This window comes from Crocodylus porosus, unplaced genomic scaffold, assembly GCF_001723895.1.
Source record: "Crocodylus porosus isolate Cpor-Errol unplaced genomic scaffold, CroPor_comp1, whole genome shotgun sequence".
NCBI lineage: Eukaryota > Metazoa > Chordata > Crocodylia > Crocodylidae > Crocodylus > Crocodylus porosus.
In genome coordinates, this window is record NW_017728886.1 from 211,416,070 (window position 1) to 211,432,179 (window position 16,110).

At 43.3% G+C, this 16,110-nt stretch overlaps 1 protein-coding gene across 1 annotated transcript in view; it reads left to right on the top strand.

Moving 5' to 3' along the window:
- PREX2 (phosphatidylinositol-3,4,5-trisphosphate dependent Rac exchange factor 2) overlaps window positions 1–16,110 on the top strand; it is a 296,072-nt gene that overhangs the window by 208,388 nt on the left and 71,574 nt on the right. Inside the window, exons 32-33 of the mRNA XM_019548936.1 lie at window positions 3,003–3,220; window positions 7,056–7,158. Coding sequence (XP_019404481.1) covers window positions 3,003–3,220; window positions 7,056–7,158 — 321 coding nt within the window. The remainder of the gene's footprint in view (window positions 1–3,002; window positions 3,221–7,055; window positions 7,159–16,110) is intronic.

The following is a 16,110-nucleotide window of genomic DNA, read 5'->3' on the forward strand; positions in this document are numbered from 1 at the left end:
TATGACAGGGGCTGCTGCCCCCATCAGTGGCCCTGCATTCTCGCTGCTGCAGTGGCTGGGTGGGAGTATTGTCAGACACCAGCCAGCAGGGCCTCTTGGGGGTGGGGTCAAGGACAGGGTTAGTCCACCTCCCTCTAGTGTCTGGTGGAGAGGAGAGCAGGGGGCTTATTTTGCCTCAGGGAGTGAGCAGTGCAGCAACGATGCACAGACCCAGCTGCCAGTGTGGGTAAAGGGAAGACTAAACTTCCTCCCTGCCCCGCTCAGCCTCTGGGTTCATGATGTCCCATGATGACCCCCAGCATCACAGCATGCTCTCTGGGCTGAGTGGGGCTCTCTGCTGGCTCCTCTACTGGCTCTCTAGCTGGACCAGGGGCAGGGCATGGCCAGATGCTGGCCTGCCATGGCCCCTGAGGCAAATTCTTCCCTCTGTCCCCTCTTCCCCGCACTGGCAAACCCTGCGGACTGCAGCTGGGGTTTGCCAGCCCCAGCCACACCTCCATGGCTTTCCTGCAGCCAGGCAGAGATGGAATTAATTCCTCCCTCTGTCCAGCTTGCCTGCAGTCAGGGAGAGGATTAATTCCACAGTGGTCTGGAGTCCAGAGCTAAGACCTGCAGGACCAGGCTGAGATGTGGGAAATGTTGGCAAAGACCTGACAATCATCACATGTATGTGCTGGAGATAGAGTTAGGGGAAGTTGCAGACAGCTTCTGACTGGAAGTTGCAGATAAAGAAAGCAGAGAGCTACATTTACATTATAAAGTAGAACTTGTGAAACTTAAACAAGGCCTTTGGGAATGCTTGGGTTTGCCCCCAGGATTAGTATGACTTATGCAAGTCTTTCTCTTGTCTTCCTGCTTTACATTTTAAGTTAGACTAAATTGTGTATGCTGTGTTGTACTGGGCTGTATCCTAGCTTAGGCAAAGATTTTTGGTAGTTTCCTGTTGTATGCTTTGCAAATTGCTTGCTTCAGAGCAAGGACTTTTCCCCCATCCCCACTCCTCAGTCTAGCAGCAGTTTCTCCCCATCCCCACCCAGGCTGGCATCCTGTGTGTACTGCTAGCCCCAGCTGGTGCCTGGCCATGCCCACTCTGCTCCAGCAGGGAGGGGTGAGAGCCTTCGAGGGCCTCTCTCTTCCCTCCCCTTTGGCAGTGGCTGGCAGACATGCTGTAGCATCCCCCCATCCTGGCTTCTGGCTTGAGCTACTGCAGGAATGTGCCTGCATTTCCTGATTTAACAGAGAATGTCTGTACTGTTATTAATCAGTTTAAGCTGAGCAGCTCAGACTAACCTGCAAAGAGTGAATCAATTCAGGCTTAGGCTTTTTCAGTGTCTGTTCCTAGCCTTAAAGAACCCACATATGTAATATCAATAAGAAATCTGTGTGCAGAATTCATTTGATTTTTCCTGGGGGTAGGGGAGCTGGAGTGGGGGTTGTAACTGGCTGACATACTTCTTTGGTAATATTCTGTGGCAAGTATCTGAGAACAAACCATATCCAAAGAAACTGAGGTTCTTCATGAAAGAGAGAATTGTTTCCCTTTTAATAAGGCTGAACATTTTAAACAATTTTTTTAGGTTAAATTAAGTTTAATATTATAAAATAAGATGTGCAGAGTTGACACGCTATTATATGTTCTACAGCTCTCATTTATGAGGTTTTAATAAAAGTAATTACACAGAAAGCTGTTGAGTTTGTTATTATAAACAATGTCAAAATAAAATATGAAGTGTTTAAAATGTAGGTTTGAGGATAGACAAATGAAAACAGGAGTTAAGAGCGTAAAGAGAACCCAGTTTGCAAGAGAAAGGTTCATGAAAGGGTTGTAGAAGCAGGAAGAACAGTTTGTATTATGGGGGGGGGGCGGGGCTCACTGGAATTATACGAGATGAGACAATATCGCATTTCTCTATAGATGCGAAAATTCTGTAAATGTGAGATTCCAAAGAACTGGAGCCTGGAGAGGTCCTAGAGAAGGAAATTGCAGCATTGCAAGTTGAAAGCTATCAAGGTCCAGAGTAGAACTGGCATAGAGAAGCACTGGTTTCTGTGGGCAATATTCTGAAAATCTAGAAAGATATACCTACTGGCATATATGGTGCAGATAAAAAGGGTAACTGGCTAATGATCATAGATGTGGCCAAAGTTGCAGGTATGTGTGCTTTACTGGGAACAGAGTAGATATCCTGCCTATTTATATTTGATTCTAGTCACTATTGTCCTTTACTTTGTCATTTATACCAACAGAGAAAAGGGTGTATAACTTTACCAAATGAGAAAAAGCATGTATTTGCTTCAACCAGGTGTAAATGACTGCCAACGTGCAAATAGAAGATCATGTTGCTTAATTTTTACATTACTGGAATTAAAAGGGATTGAGTCACAAAGCTATCCAGTCGCTCATACCCTATAATGTGAGGATTTTTTTTTTGCTTTAAATGGCTTGTCACATTGCTAATTTTTTCAAATGTGCATCTCCTTGCTTTGAGGTGGAGAGCTCTGCTTCTGTCTCTTCACAGATGCATCCCAACATCTTTATTAACCTTCATGGATAGACCCTTTATGTTATTAAAAAGAACATATGTAGTTCATGAACTGCAGGTATTACACTCCACAAATCAATAAAGTAAATCCCAGATACTATTAAAAGAGGTGTCACTTCTTTGGGAACCAAACAGCCTTGTCTGTTGGGTACCAAGAAAAGTCTGAGAGGAAGGGCACTTCCTTTCCATTGGCTGGTGGCCAGTGGTTCAATGAAGGATGAGGTTATGCCAGCCAAATTCTGTTTTGTGGGTTTTAGCTTTTTAAACCATTCTTTTAATTTATTTTGGCTTTTTCCTGAGGAGCCAAATGTAATTAATATTCAGGTTTTCTGCAATATGAGATTTTTTTTCGAGAGAACAACTGCTCTTAAAACAAGAAAACTTGCAATCCAGTTGCTTTACTGTTAATTTATTCTCTCTCTTTTCTTTGCTTTTCCTTCTTTGATTTACCCTTCACAGATAGTGAAATACAGCTCAGACGAGACATGGTCTTCTGCCAAAGTCTAGTAGCCACAGTCTGTGCTTTTTCTGAGCAACTAATGGCTGCATTAAATCAGATGTTTGACAACAGCAAAGAGTATGAAATGGAGACTTCAGAGGCCAGCAGAAGGTGGTTGGAACAGATAGCTAATGCAGGTGTTCTTCTTCATTTCCAGTCATTGCTGTCACCTAACTTGGTAAGATTTCTAGTAACCACATTAATCAATGCAACAATTTATTCTGCTGCCTAAGGGCAGTGTGAAGCAAGCTGCATTATGAATACAATAACCTGCACTCATTATGTTTAGCCTTCTACTTTATTAGCTGGTATTCAGGAACTTTGCAATTCAAATAATTACTGATATGGGAAATTATTACTGTTACAAACATAATAATACATTGCTGCTTCAAGTTACTAGTTATTAAGCAGATGTATCAGGAACACAAAGGGAGTGATTAAAAGATCCAAGTTGCTACTAGATACTACTCAACTATGCTAGTTATTTCCCTTCTGAAGAATAAGTATGCCATCAAGTGATTGCAACAACTTTTGGTTTCTATAATTAACAATGTAAGGGAAATAAAATATTCAGTCCCTAAGTGTCATGCAAAATCCCCACTTTCCATGGGTAAGTAAATATTATAAGGACCAGATTGTTGTAGCACAAATCATTCTCAAAGCCAGTTATGAATTCAACAGGGATCCACATAGGAAACATAGGTAGTAAAGCTGGGTGAAGCTTGGTTGCTGATTCAATTCGGTGGAGATTTGGCCCGATTTGGCAGCCGAATCTCTGAATCCAAATCAAATTGGGGGACGAGGTAAAAGGTTTGAATGGATTTGAAGCCTCTGAATCAATTCATAGAAGATTTGGAGATTCACGCAGTCCCCACTTGCCGCCAGGCTCCGTGCTGGTAAGTAGGGGACGGGGTGGGGGGGCTGGAGGAGGGTGGAGGGAATCATGGGGGGAACCCCCACCAGACTCCATCCCCTGCCTGCTCTCCCAACCCCTCTGAGTGCCCCCTGACTCCTGCCCACTCTCCCAGCCCCACTACTGGCTGTCCCGCCAGCACCAGCATCCCAGCACTTAAAAAAAAAAAGCCCTGCACTCACCGGATGCTGCAGTGGCTGTCAGGGCCTCTGGAGACTTGTGGCAGAGTCCTCCCACACAGTGCAGGGCAATGGGGAGCAGTGGGGATCATGGAGCAGGAGGCCAGGCAGGGTAGCCATTAGTGGGGCTGGGAGAGCGGGTAGGGGATGGGACCTATCCGATTCAGAGATCTGGCCAATTTGGCAGTGGTCATATCTCTGAATCAGATTTGGCCAAACTGATTCGGAACAGTTATTTGAATCTCCAAGTCAAATCACTGTCTTCTGAACTGGTTGAATCCAAATCTGAAGCAAATACTAGCCGCTTTGCACAGGGCTACTGCACAGCTGCCTAAATGCCTCTTTGGGGTTACTTTTAAAAGTTGCTTGTCAAACCATATGGTATCTGATAGCTATTATGAGCTTTAAAACTATCTTACAACTTTCTCTGATGCCCCACTCAAAAGGTGGTAGGTGTCAAGTGGCTGGTCCTAAGAATAGGGCTCACTGTTTGGTGAGGTAGTCTCTCTGTTACTGTAAATCCTTGGGGCCTGCTGGTGCTTATTTACTGTTATGTTTTACCATGCTTCTTGTTTTTTTAGTGGTATTGCAAAATAGCTATTACCATATCTACCCCACAGACTTCTGACTTTTGCTTTAGGACACAAGAGACCGTTGCTTTGTAATAAAAAATTCATGTTGTTTAATTATTTTAATGTACTTGGACACTATAAGAAAGAAGCAGTATGTGTTCAAATTATATTTTTTAAATGTGAGTCAACATTGGGCTCCCTCCTACATGTTATAGGATTGAACAATTAACCATTTAATTGCACAATTAATTGAGACCACCTACACATGCAAGGTACCTATGATGCAACTAAAAGGTCCAACCAGCTATAAAGTTAGAGCACATGCTCTGGGGGTGAGGGAAGGGGGGGGCACTTTAATTAAAAGGGCTCCAGAATGAATAAGCTTTAGTTAAATCACTCCTGCTGCCATTTTGAGGCAGGGGGACACTGATATATGAGACACAGAGGCAGGCTGGTGCATGCTAATTAGCACACTCCAGCAGACTTGCTCTTGACCCTCCAGCATGCTCCTCCAGCAAACTTGATCAATTGCACATTGGAGCAGCCTCCCAGCATGTCTACAGGCACCCAAAGACCTAAAAAATGTATACTAATTTTATATCTGGTTGCTATCCAGCTTTAATTTGCACATGCAGCCCCTGTGGCTGAGAACTCCATCAGCTGACTGGGCTTCTAGCATACACTATGCACAACTGGGATGGAGAGTCCTGCACAGGGTCTCTTGGTGGTATGCTACCACAGCTGCAAGTCCCATTAGCTATGGGACTCACAGTTGCAGGAGCTTTTTACTTGCCAGTGCAGGGGGATCCCAGGCTCTCCCTGTATCCTATAAGGCATTATAGGATCTGATGCTAGACCCCACAGTCATACTGCCTGTTAATGCATGTATGGCATGGCAGGAGGTGAAATTGTGTGGATTGTACTTCAGATCCTACCGTGCCTCTATCTGAATGTCTAGAGAAGCCCTTAGTTTCATAAGTATGTTTGAACAAATGAAGAGTTTTGAGTTAGTTCAGCAATAATATTTTCAGCAATAATATTAAGGGAACCATTATAAAGGCAACTTTTTCAATAGTTTCTAATCAATCTTTTTGGATATAAACGAGCAGTGCTACTTTAAGCAAGGGCTCTTGAAGTGAGTTATACTCATTATTACAGTAAAATACAATAAAGGAGGAGCAATTTTGTAAGGATTTCCAATGTTGCTGAATGCAATCCGATTGTCCTGTATCCAGGGAGTTAATAAATTGAACTAGTAGGCAAAATGTTTCAAGTAGAATCCTTCTGTCTATAAACACATGAGAAATACTGCTTAGTTCCATGGACCTGGGGAAACTGTTTTGTTTTTTTTTTTTACCTTTCTGTAGTTCAGGAACATTCAGCTAACTGTCATTTTATAGATAATAAGTGTATTGATCTTGTTACCATTTCAGTGCTTAGGGAGAAAATGACATGTGCATCAGTTTTACATTATCCTACTTGGTAGCTTAATATAATTCTATTCTTCATATTATGTTCCCCATTGCTTTACCAGTGTATTGATTTCTTCTGTCGCTATATTTGAAGGTGAGTACTTCCCTTCGTAGCAGAAGTTCAGTAAAGTGCTCTTGAAGGTTCATAGTTTAATTTTTGAAGCTGTCATGAGGTACTAGTTAAAATTTCAAGGGTTAAGGTTTTTCATTGTTTTGATTTGAATATGAGGGATCACAGACATGAACTGCAAGTGAAAATCAAAATGTTGGCATGTCTTGCCTCATGATTTATATCCACAGTATGGGAGCTGAAGCTGAAAGTTGCTTTCATCTGGAACCTCATTTAAGCTGGCAGTGCTTTTATGGGAACAGAGTGGAAGTTTTGAAAATCTAGCCCAGTATGTCAATGAAATGCTGGTTCTGAATTTTTTTTTCTCCATGTGTGTACATAAGTAGAAGTCTTAGTTTTCTGTCATAATATAAAGTTGAAAATATAGGCTTGGCAGCACACAGAACATTTTCAAGCTTGCTTATTTGCATAAACAAAAATTTCAAATGCAGTTTAATTAAATGCCATAGGAAGACATGGTAGCTATAAATTAACTTACTGATTCACAGTGTGCAATATATATTAATTTCAATTTAAATAATGTTAATGTTAATCAGCCTTTGCCAGTAGAAGAGGAAGTAGCTACCCAGTAGAAACAAATCTGTTTTCTGTCACTTAGGAATTAATTATGTTAAACAGTGTTTCAGCAAAACAGGGTGTGACATCCTGCGGTTATATTTGATGCCTGTATTCCATAATTTCCCGTATAAGCATTAAACTGAAATTGCATAATTTTTTAGGCATTTTTTTTTCTTTTCCCTTTTTCAGACGGATGAACAAGCCATGCTAGAAGATACACTGGTTGCATTATTTGATCTGGAAAAAGTTACTTTTTATTTCAGACAATCAGAACCAGAACCAGTAGTTGCAAGTGAGTAATTAAAGAAGTATAATTATGAGATATATTGTTCTAGGTATTTAAATCAGCCCAGTATATTTCTTCTACGGAGCATCACACCTCAAGGACATCACTTGTCCACGATGATAATTGTTCAATAGCCTCAGCAGAAAGAGAAAATTGTCGTTTGAGTGGAGTCCCCAGTGGAATAGGTGTCAGTGCCAGAAAAAAAATGCTCAAAAGATTCAGTTCTCCTTGAAGAATTGTGTGTGAAAATTTTTTTAGGATTTCTGTAGCAAGTTATTCTTGAGTTACAAGTAGATGGAAAAGTGTAATGTTCACAGGGTTAGATTCTTCCCCTCTGACACTCAGAGAAGTGATTTGCACTTCCAAGGGAGCCTGGTGATGAAAGATCAACACCTCATTTGGGTAAGGCAGACAGTGTTTTTTTTATTTCTGCCAGTAGCAGCAATTTTATATTGTGCAAGGAAGATTCCTTGGAGGCCAACTAGTGGAAGCTTCAAGTACAGGAGATGAATACAAACATCTTCATACTTCTACCCAAGCCGCCATTCAAATGTAATGCTTGGCTTCACACTTCTATTAAAAGAACGGTTGCAGCTTTTTTCTTCATGTACAATCTCTCATTCATTTTAGTAACTAGAGAGTCTCTGCAATGAGCTTGGCTTGGTTAGTAAAAAATAACTTTTTCAAAAACTCAGAGCTAAAGGAGGGAGAAACTGTATTATTAAGTGCAAGCTTTCAAAAAATCTTGCTCTTTGAGTAGAAACCACTCATCAGGATTTTTGCAATAAGGAAAACTAAAGGGGGAATACAAAGAACTCTGTCACGTGATCGGTGGACCAGTGCCTGAACTCTCAAAATTCAAGTAACACCTACCTTCATTGTTAGGGGCCTACCAAAATTGCAATTGCATGATTTTTGCTGAAACCATGATTTTGGATGGGAAAAAGTAAAGGCTTGCTGAGGAAAAAAATGAAAGCTGTTCAGTAAGAGAAAAGTACAGGAAGATACCAAAAGGAGTGAGATGCAGAGATGATACAAACTTTAAAATGAAGATTATAAATTATGTTGACAAAACAAATAATTGTGAAGTGAGAAGGAAGTATAATGTTACTGAAGCAAATGTGCATCAATAGAGTCAATTTAAAGAAAAACTTGAGAATGCTATGACCTCATGGAAAACATTTGGGAGTCTGAAGCAAGGTTGATTTCCTGCAATTGGTAAGTTCTCAAGTACGTTCAAGAAAAGAGAAAGGAGGGAATGCCAATCATCCATGAAGTGTTCCAACTCAAGGCATTAGAAATAGTGAAAGAATGGAACATTTCACTTCAAACATTTCAAGCAAGTAGTGGGTGGTGTACCTATATGATATGGTGAAGTGGCTTAGCCCTGATATGAAGAACATCACTAGCACAATAGTTGCCATCGGACTGCAGCAAAAAACTTGTTGAGTTCCAGCAGTACGTCATTGGGCTATGCAAAACTCATGATTACCCACTGGGCCAGATAGGCATTGTTGATCAGGCCCTAGTCTATGTTGATATGCTGAGTATTGTTAGCATCCATAAAAAGGTGCAAAATCCATCATTATGAGAAATACAGGAAATGAAAAGTTGAAAAGTACAGTGATGTTAGCAGTAGTGGCAAATGGGAGAAAATTGCAACTCTATGTGACTTTGAAATGCCAAACTCAGCCAAAATAAAAGTTGCCACCAGGAATTGTGGTTAGATGCCAGGAACAAGAATGTTAAGTGAACTGATGAATGACTGCTTAGATTTTGGATGGAAATGGAATTCTGTGGCACTGCTAAAGAAAATGACAATTGGAAGTCCTCACACATTCACAGACCTCTGATAGGATTGGAATAACAGAGACTTGGTGAATTAGCTTGCATGACTGGAGCACTGTCATGGATGGGTATAAACTGTTCAGGAATGACAGGGTGGGGAGAAGAGGAGGAGGGGTTGCACTTTATGTAAAAGAACTGTATAATCATAGCTCAGAGCTCCAGTATGAAACTGGAGGTAGACCTGTTGAAAGTCTCTGGGTTAAGGTCAGAGGGGAGAGCAACAAAGGTGATGTTATGGTGGGTGTCTGCTATAGACCACTACATCAGGTGGATGAGGCTTTCTTCAAACTACTACCAGAAGTTCACAGGCCCTGGTTCTTATAGGGACATTCAATTATCCTGATATCTACTTGGAGGGCAGTACAGCAGTGCACAGTCAATCCAGGAAGCTTTTAGAAAATGCTGGGGATAACTTACTGGTGGTGCAAGTGTTAGAAAGACCAACTAGGTGCTGTGCTCTTCTTGACTTCCTGCTTATAAATAAGGAAGTCTTGGTAGACAATGTATAAGTTGATGGCAACCTGAGGAAAGTAAGGAAGGAGAGCAGCAGAGTAAGGACCCTGGACTTCAGAAGAGCAGACTTCGACTCACTCAGGAAACTGATAGGCAGGATTCTCTGGGAAGCCAGTCAGAGGGGGAAAGGAGTCCAGGATTGCTTGCTGTATTTTAAAGAAACCTTACTGGGGGTGCAGGAACAAATCATCCCAGTGTGCAGGAAGACAAGCAAGTATGGCAGAAGACCAGCTTGGCTTAGCAGGGAACTCTTAAGTGAGCTAAAACACAAAAAGGAAGCATACATGAAGTGGAAACTTGGACAAACAACTGGGAAGGAGTATGTAAGAGTATTGCTTGGGCATACAAGGATGAAATTGGGAAGGCCAAAGTATAATTGGAGGTGCAGCTAGCAAGGGATGTGAAGGGTAAAAAGAAGGGTTTCTACAAGTATATCAGCAGCAAGAGGAAGATCAGGGAAAGAGTGGATCTCTGTAAGCTGCTCTGAGTCACACCTACAAGGTGGCATGTTCTCTGAAACAGGCCTGGCCAGGCACCTCTGCCACTGGCCACTTTTGCCGTAGCTGCCCAGGGTCCCACTTCAGGGTCCACGATACGGGAACCCGAGCTGCCCTTGCAGTGTAGCAGGGAGCCATTCTGGGCTCAGGCACCCTGCTCCCAGATGCTTCCTACTTTGCTGGAAAAATCTACAGCTTGCACTGGAAGCCTGCCCAAGCTGCTAAAGGGGCTTGTACAGAGACCAAAAGAAAAGTAAACCAAAAGAAAAACTCATCTTCAGATTCACTTTGTCATCCTGAGACAGCTGCTCCTTTGATTCTCCCTTTTTCCTCAGGGGGTTGACCTGGGGACAGCCACAGCAGCTCTGGCTTCCCCTCTCTCTCGCTGTCTGCTGCTTTTCTTCCTTTCCCTTTTATTCTCTCTGCCATCTCTGGCCACCTGACCTGGTCAGATGGTGCTGCCTGGCAACCCAGCTCCTGGCTGCTCAGTGCTGGGAAAGGAAACTGCTAGCTCTCCCATGAACAATGCTCCTACAGCCCCGGGTGAGGGACCCAGAGGTAATGGGATGGGAAGTCCCGGCAAAGAGTTGAGGCACCTGGGCCCTACCCCTGCCCTGCTTCTAGTAATGGGGTTGGGACCACATTACAGTCCCTTATTGAAAGGGGGAAGCAACTGAGTGGCTGATTATGCAGAAAAGACTGAAGTATTCAATACTGTTTTTATCTCAGTCTTCATGGGCAAGGTCATTTCCCAGAGTATTGCACCTGGATGCACAGTTTAGGGAGAAGATGAGCAGGCAACAGTAGCAAAAGAACGGGTTAGGGACTATTTAGTAAAGCTGGATGTGTACAAGTCCATGGGGGCAAACCTGATGTAACCAAGGGTGTTGTGGGAGTTGGCTAATGTGATTGTGGAGCCTCTGGCCATTATATTTGGAAACTCATGACTGGGGGAGGTCTTGGACAATTGGAAAAGGACAAATATAGTGCCCGTCTTCAAGAAAGGAAGAAGGAGGATCTGGGGAACTACAGACCAGTCAGCCTCACCTCAGTCCCCAGAAAAGTCATGGAGCAGGTCCTCAAGCAGTCCATTTCTGAGCACTTGGAGGAGAAGGTGATTAGGATCAGTCAGCATGGATTCACCAAGGGCAAGTCATGCCTGAGCAACCTAATTGCTTTCTCTGGTGAGATGAATGATTCTTTGAATGTAGAGAAAGCAGTGGACATGTTATTCCTTGACTTTAGCGAAGTTTTGATATAGTCTCCCACAACACTTGTAAGCAAGCTAAGGAAGTAGAGCTTGAACGAATGGACTGTAAGGTGGATAGAAACCTGGCTGGATAGTCAGGCTTAAAGGGTAGTAATGAATGACTGCATGTCTAGTTGGTAGCCAGTATCGAATGAAGTGCCCCAGGGGTTGCTCCTGCGGCTGGCTTTGTTCAATATCTTCATCAACCTGGAAGATGGGATATAGTGCATCCTCAGCAAGTTTGCAGATGACACCAAGCTGGGGGGAGTAGTAGGTATATTGGAAGGTAGGGCTAGGATTTAGAGAAAAGTAGACAAATTAGAGGATTGGGCCCAAAGAAATCTTATGAAATTCAATAAGAAAAAATGCAAAGTCCTCCACTTAGGATGAAATGATCCTATGCACCAGTACTAGCTGGGAACTGAATGGCTAAGCAGCAGCTCTGTGGGAAAGGACCCAGGGGTTACAGTGGACAAGAAACTAAGTATGAGCCTACAGTGTGCTCTTCTTGTGAAGAAAGCTACTGGTATACTAGGCAGAAATAGCAGGAGCATTGCCAGAAGATCGAGTCTCTATTCTGCACTGGTAAGGCCACATCTGCAGTATGTGTCCAGTTCAGGGTCCCAGTTACAAAAAGAATGTGGATAAGTTAGAGAGTCCAGTGGAGGGCAACAAAAATGGTTAGGAGGCTGGGGCACATGACTTAAGGGGAAAGGCTGAGGGAATTGGCCTTATTTAGTCTGGAAGAAATGGAGAGGAGATTCAATAGCCTTCAACTACTTGAAGAGTGGTTAGGATGGGGCTAGATTGTTCTCAGTGGTGGCAGATGACGGAACAAGGAGCAATAGTCTTAAATTGCAGGAAGGAAAGTTTAGGTCAGTTATTAGGAAGAATTTTCTCATGAGGATGATAGTTAAATACTGGAACAGGTTACCCAGAGAGGTTATGGATTTTCCATCATTGGAGGTTGGAACCTAATATAGATTACGTTAAGTTAATGTTTGAATTGAATCGAAGCTAATGTTGAATTTATAACATACTTCTATAGTATTGCTATAGCTTTTGTTAGGATTGTTTATAAAAATAATACCAAATTTTTCCTTGTGTAGAATCTAATTACTGGGGGGGAGGGGGTCATCTTAAATGTAGGGTCATCTTGGATTTGAGTAAATATGATACATTTACAGTGTGATTAACAGGTTAATCGCATCTTAATTGTAACATCTGCCAGGGACATAAGAAAACCTGCTGAGATGGACAGTTACTGTGATTTTTTTTTTTTTATTAGAGCAAGATGCAGGTTCAGCTCTGGGAGGCATTGCGATGTGGGAGCTAATTAGATGCCTACGTTGTGCAGTGTTCCTATTGCCAGCTTTCCATGAAGACATTTTCTTATTATAAAGTGATTGGCAGAAATCTTATGTATACATTTCTAGTCAAAACAGAATTGCAATATGGTCTACTTCAGCTTTAATTTAAATGCCAGAATCGGTACTCTCCAAATGCTACAGTTCTATGGGGAGAAGCAGTTTTGGGTGACAAATACTGCTTTTAAATTTATGGCAAAGTATAATTGACATAACCAAAAAAAAGTATTTAATGTTTTTCTAGTTACCAAAAATAGTAAAAAGTACTAATTTAACTTCCTTTAGGCCACAATGGATGCATCTACATGTGCCATTAATGCACAGCAATAAACGGCAGAGCTTATTGCTCCAGAACTTCTTGCCCCTGGGGAGCTCCTCAGTGCACTGTTTATATATGCGCTCAGACCACAGCATATTGACCCAAGTCAAGCTGTCTGGGGCATGAGGGTGCTTCATTGCAGGGCTAGCTGGCAAGCAGTCCCTGCACTGAAACACCCTTGTGCCCCAGTCAACCAGCAGCATGTGCTGCTGTGCATGAAAAAAGTCCACAACAGGGTGGACTACCCTGCTGTAAGGTTTATTAGTTTCCTGTGTCCTAATAGGAGTGCATGTGTAGATGCTGAGATGTTTACTGTGGAGCTAAGTAGTCTACTTCACAGTAAACATCTTGTGTTGATGTGCCCAATGTAATTTTTTCATGTGCTACAGAAACATCATAAGCATAATACAGAAACTGCAGTCTATCATAGTGTCAGTATGCTTACATCTGTAGCCCTTGATATTTTGTATTAGAGGTTAATTTTAAGTGTTGCTATATCTTTGTCACAGATGAAACATACACTTACATTTTAATTTGAAGTAGATTGCTGAAATTCTGAAAGTGTTAAAAGACTTAGGCCACATAGAAGCATTCGTCCCATCCTTCTGCTTCTCATATCTTCTTGAGATAAGGGTGATCCTAATCTGGGAAAAGCATGGGCTGCTTCAATCCTTTCATCCCCAGGGGGACTGGAGCATCAGGGCAAAGCCTCCTGTTCACTTCTCGGTGTGGAGTCCCTGGAGTGAGAAACAGGTAATGGACTGACAGCATCACTGACTCCACTTGGTTCTCAGTGCCAGCAGTGGGGACTACATGTTGTGAGGAATAAAAGAGGATAGGTCACTCTCCCCTATAGATCTATGGAATAGGTGGGATCAGCTGCTCCTTGTGCCCTCATACTGGAATGATTCCAATCTCTTGGCGGCATGCGAGCCTTCCTTGTGACATCACTCATCTTGGTCTGTAGGAGGAGTCTCTGGGGAAAAAACCTGAAATGCCTGTGTACTTTGGGTTTCTACCAGGAGAGCAGTGATTCTCTTGGTAGAAACAGTGTGTCTGTTCATGGCTTTAGGTAAAAAAGGGCAAGCTATCATTATCTTTTGTGAATGACAATTGCACAACTACTTACTGTGTAAGTGCCACAGAAAATGTGTATGAGAGAACTGAGAATGAAAAATGGTAGTGCTAGTTGTATTAGATGATGTTGGAATCTGAACCAAATAGCTTAGCGTGACATTTGATATGTCAAACTGTAATGTAACATACTATTGTAACATGTTATTCTAATATACATACATATGCATATGCATCTATATCTATATCTATATAAATACTAGTCAAATGCCCATCAAGAATAATGGGGGAGGCGGCTCTGTGAAATGGCTACGTTTCAGTTCGGTTTTGGATTCTACCATTTTAGAGGACAGTGATTCATGTTGGTGTTTTGTATTATCATTATCCTGTTTCATTTCAGCCAAATCTGTTTCAGTGATTCGACTCTGCTGAATCTTCTCTGAATCTGTTTCGAAGCGGTGCAGGGGAAGCTTTGCACAGCCTTACCTAGGATGGGGCCGTTGGTTGCTCATCCAGAGGAGGGGGAGGGCCGCTGCCCTCTGTGCAGGCAAGGAAACCCCTGCACGGATCTCTGACCCCTGTCGAATCGGGTCGCATGGCAGGGAAGCAGTGCAGATCAGCGAGCAAGCCTGCTGGTCCCTGCCATGTGACTCAGCTTCATAGGAAGCAGAGATCTGTGCCAGGGTCTCCTTGCTGCCACTGCCCGCCCAGTGCTGCCCTGATGACGTGGGACTGTGTAGGGTGGGCAGCTGCAGTGAGAAGACCCTGGTGTGGATCTCTGCTTTCTGTGGATTCAGGTCGGAGAGCAGGGCAGTGCTGATCCCTGCCATGTGACCTGGCTCCACATGGAGCAGAGATCTGGGGCTGCATGGGATGGGGTGGAGACTCTAGTGTGGATCTCTGCTCCCTGTGGAGGCAGGTCACATAACAAGGATTTCCCAGCTCCAGGCTTAATTCCCTAGCTCCTGATTCGATTTCTCCAGCCTGCAGTTCAATTCCCCAGCTCTCTGATCATTCCCCCAGCTCTTCCGGGGAAGTATGGGCTCCCAGACCTGCATGCCAGGTTTCAGCAGGCTGCCACTGCAGACTGGGGAGTTGAACTGGGACCTACATGTCAATATCAGAGCAGTTCTCCTCCCACTTTTTCTCCTCCCTCTTCTTAGTTTTTGTTTTCCTGCAAGCCCAGCTCCAAAACTCCAAAATTCTCTGAAATATTTCAGAGCCTTGTAATTCATTTTGGATTTGGTATTTCCAGTGCTGAAACAGCCTGTATTCAAGTCAGCTCTGGATGTATTCAAGTCAGCTGGTCTGGACAATCTCCACCCTAGAGTACTGAGGGAATTGGCTGAGGTCATTGCAGGACTCCTGGCACGGCTTTATGAGCACTTGCAGTGCTCTGGAGTGGTGCCAGAGGACTGGAAGAGGGCCAGTGTGGTTCCCATCTTCAAAAAGGGGAAGAAGGAGAACCCAGGAAACTATAGGCCAGTTTAGTCTTACCTCGATCCTGGGCAAGCTTTTTGAGAAAATTCTTCTGGTGCATATCCATGAGGGGCCAGCAGGGGATATTATGCTTAGGGGCAACCAACATGGGTTCATTAGTGGCAGGTGCTGTCAGACCAACCTGGTGGCCTTCTATGACCAGATCACCAAATCCTTAGATGCAAGGGTAGCAGTGGACATAGTCATCCTGGACTTTCGGAAGGCCTTGACACTGTCTCTCACCCCGTTCTCATTAAGAAACTGGGGGGCTGTTGTGTTGACACCCACACAGTCAATTGGGTTGCCAACTGGCTGGAGGGCTTTACCTAGAGAGTGGTGGTGGATGGGTCATTTTCAACTTGGAGGGATGTGAGCAGTGGGGTTCTGCAGGGCTCAGTCCTTTGGCCTGCACTGTTCAACATCTTCATCAGTGACTTGGATGAGGGGGTAAAATCACCCTGTTCAAATTTTCTGATGACACTAAGATGTGGACAGATGTGGGGAAGCTAGAAGGGAGGAATAGGCTGCAATGGGACCTAGAGAGGTTACAAGGGTGGGCGGATGAGAACAGGATGGGATTCAACACCGACAAGTGCAAAGTGATGCACCTGG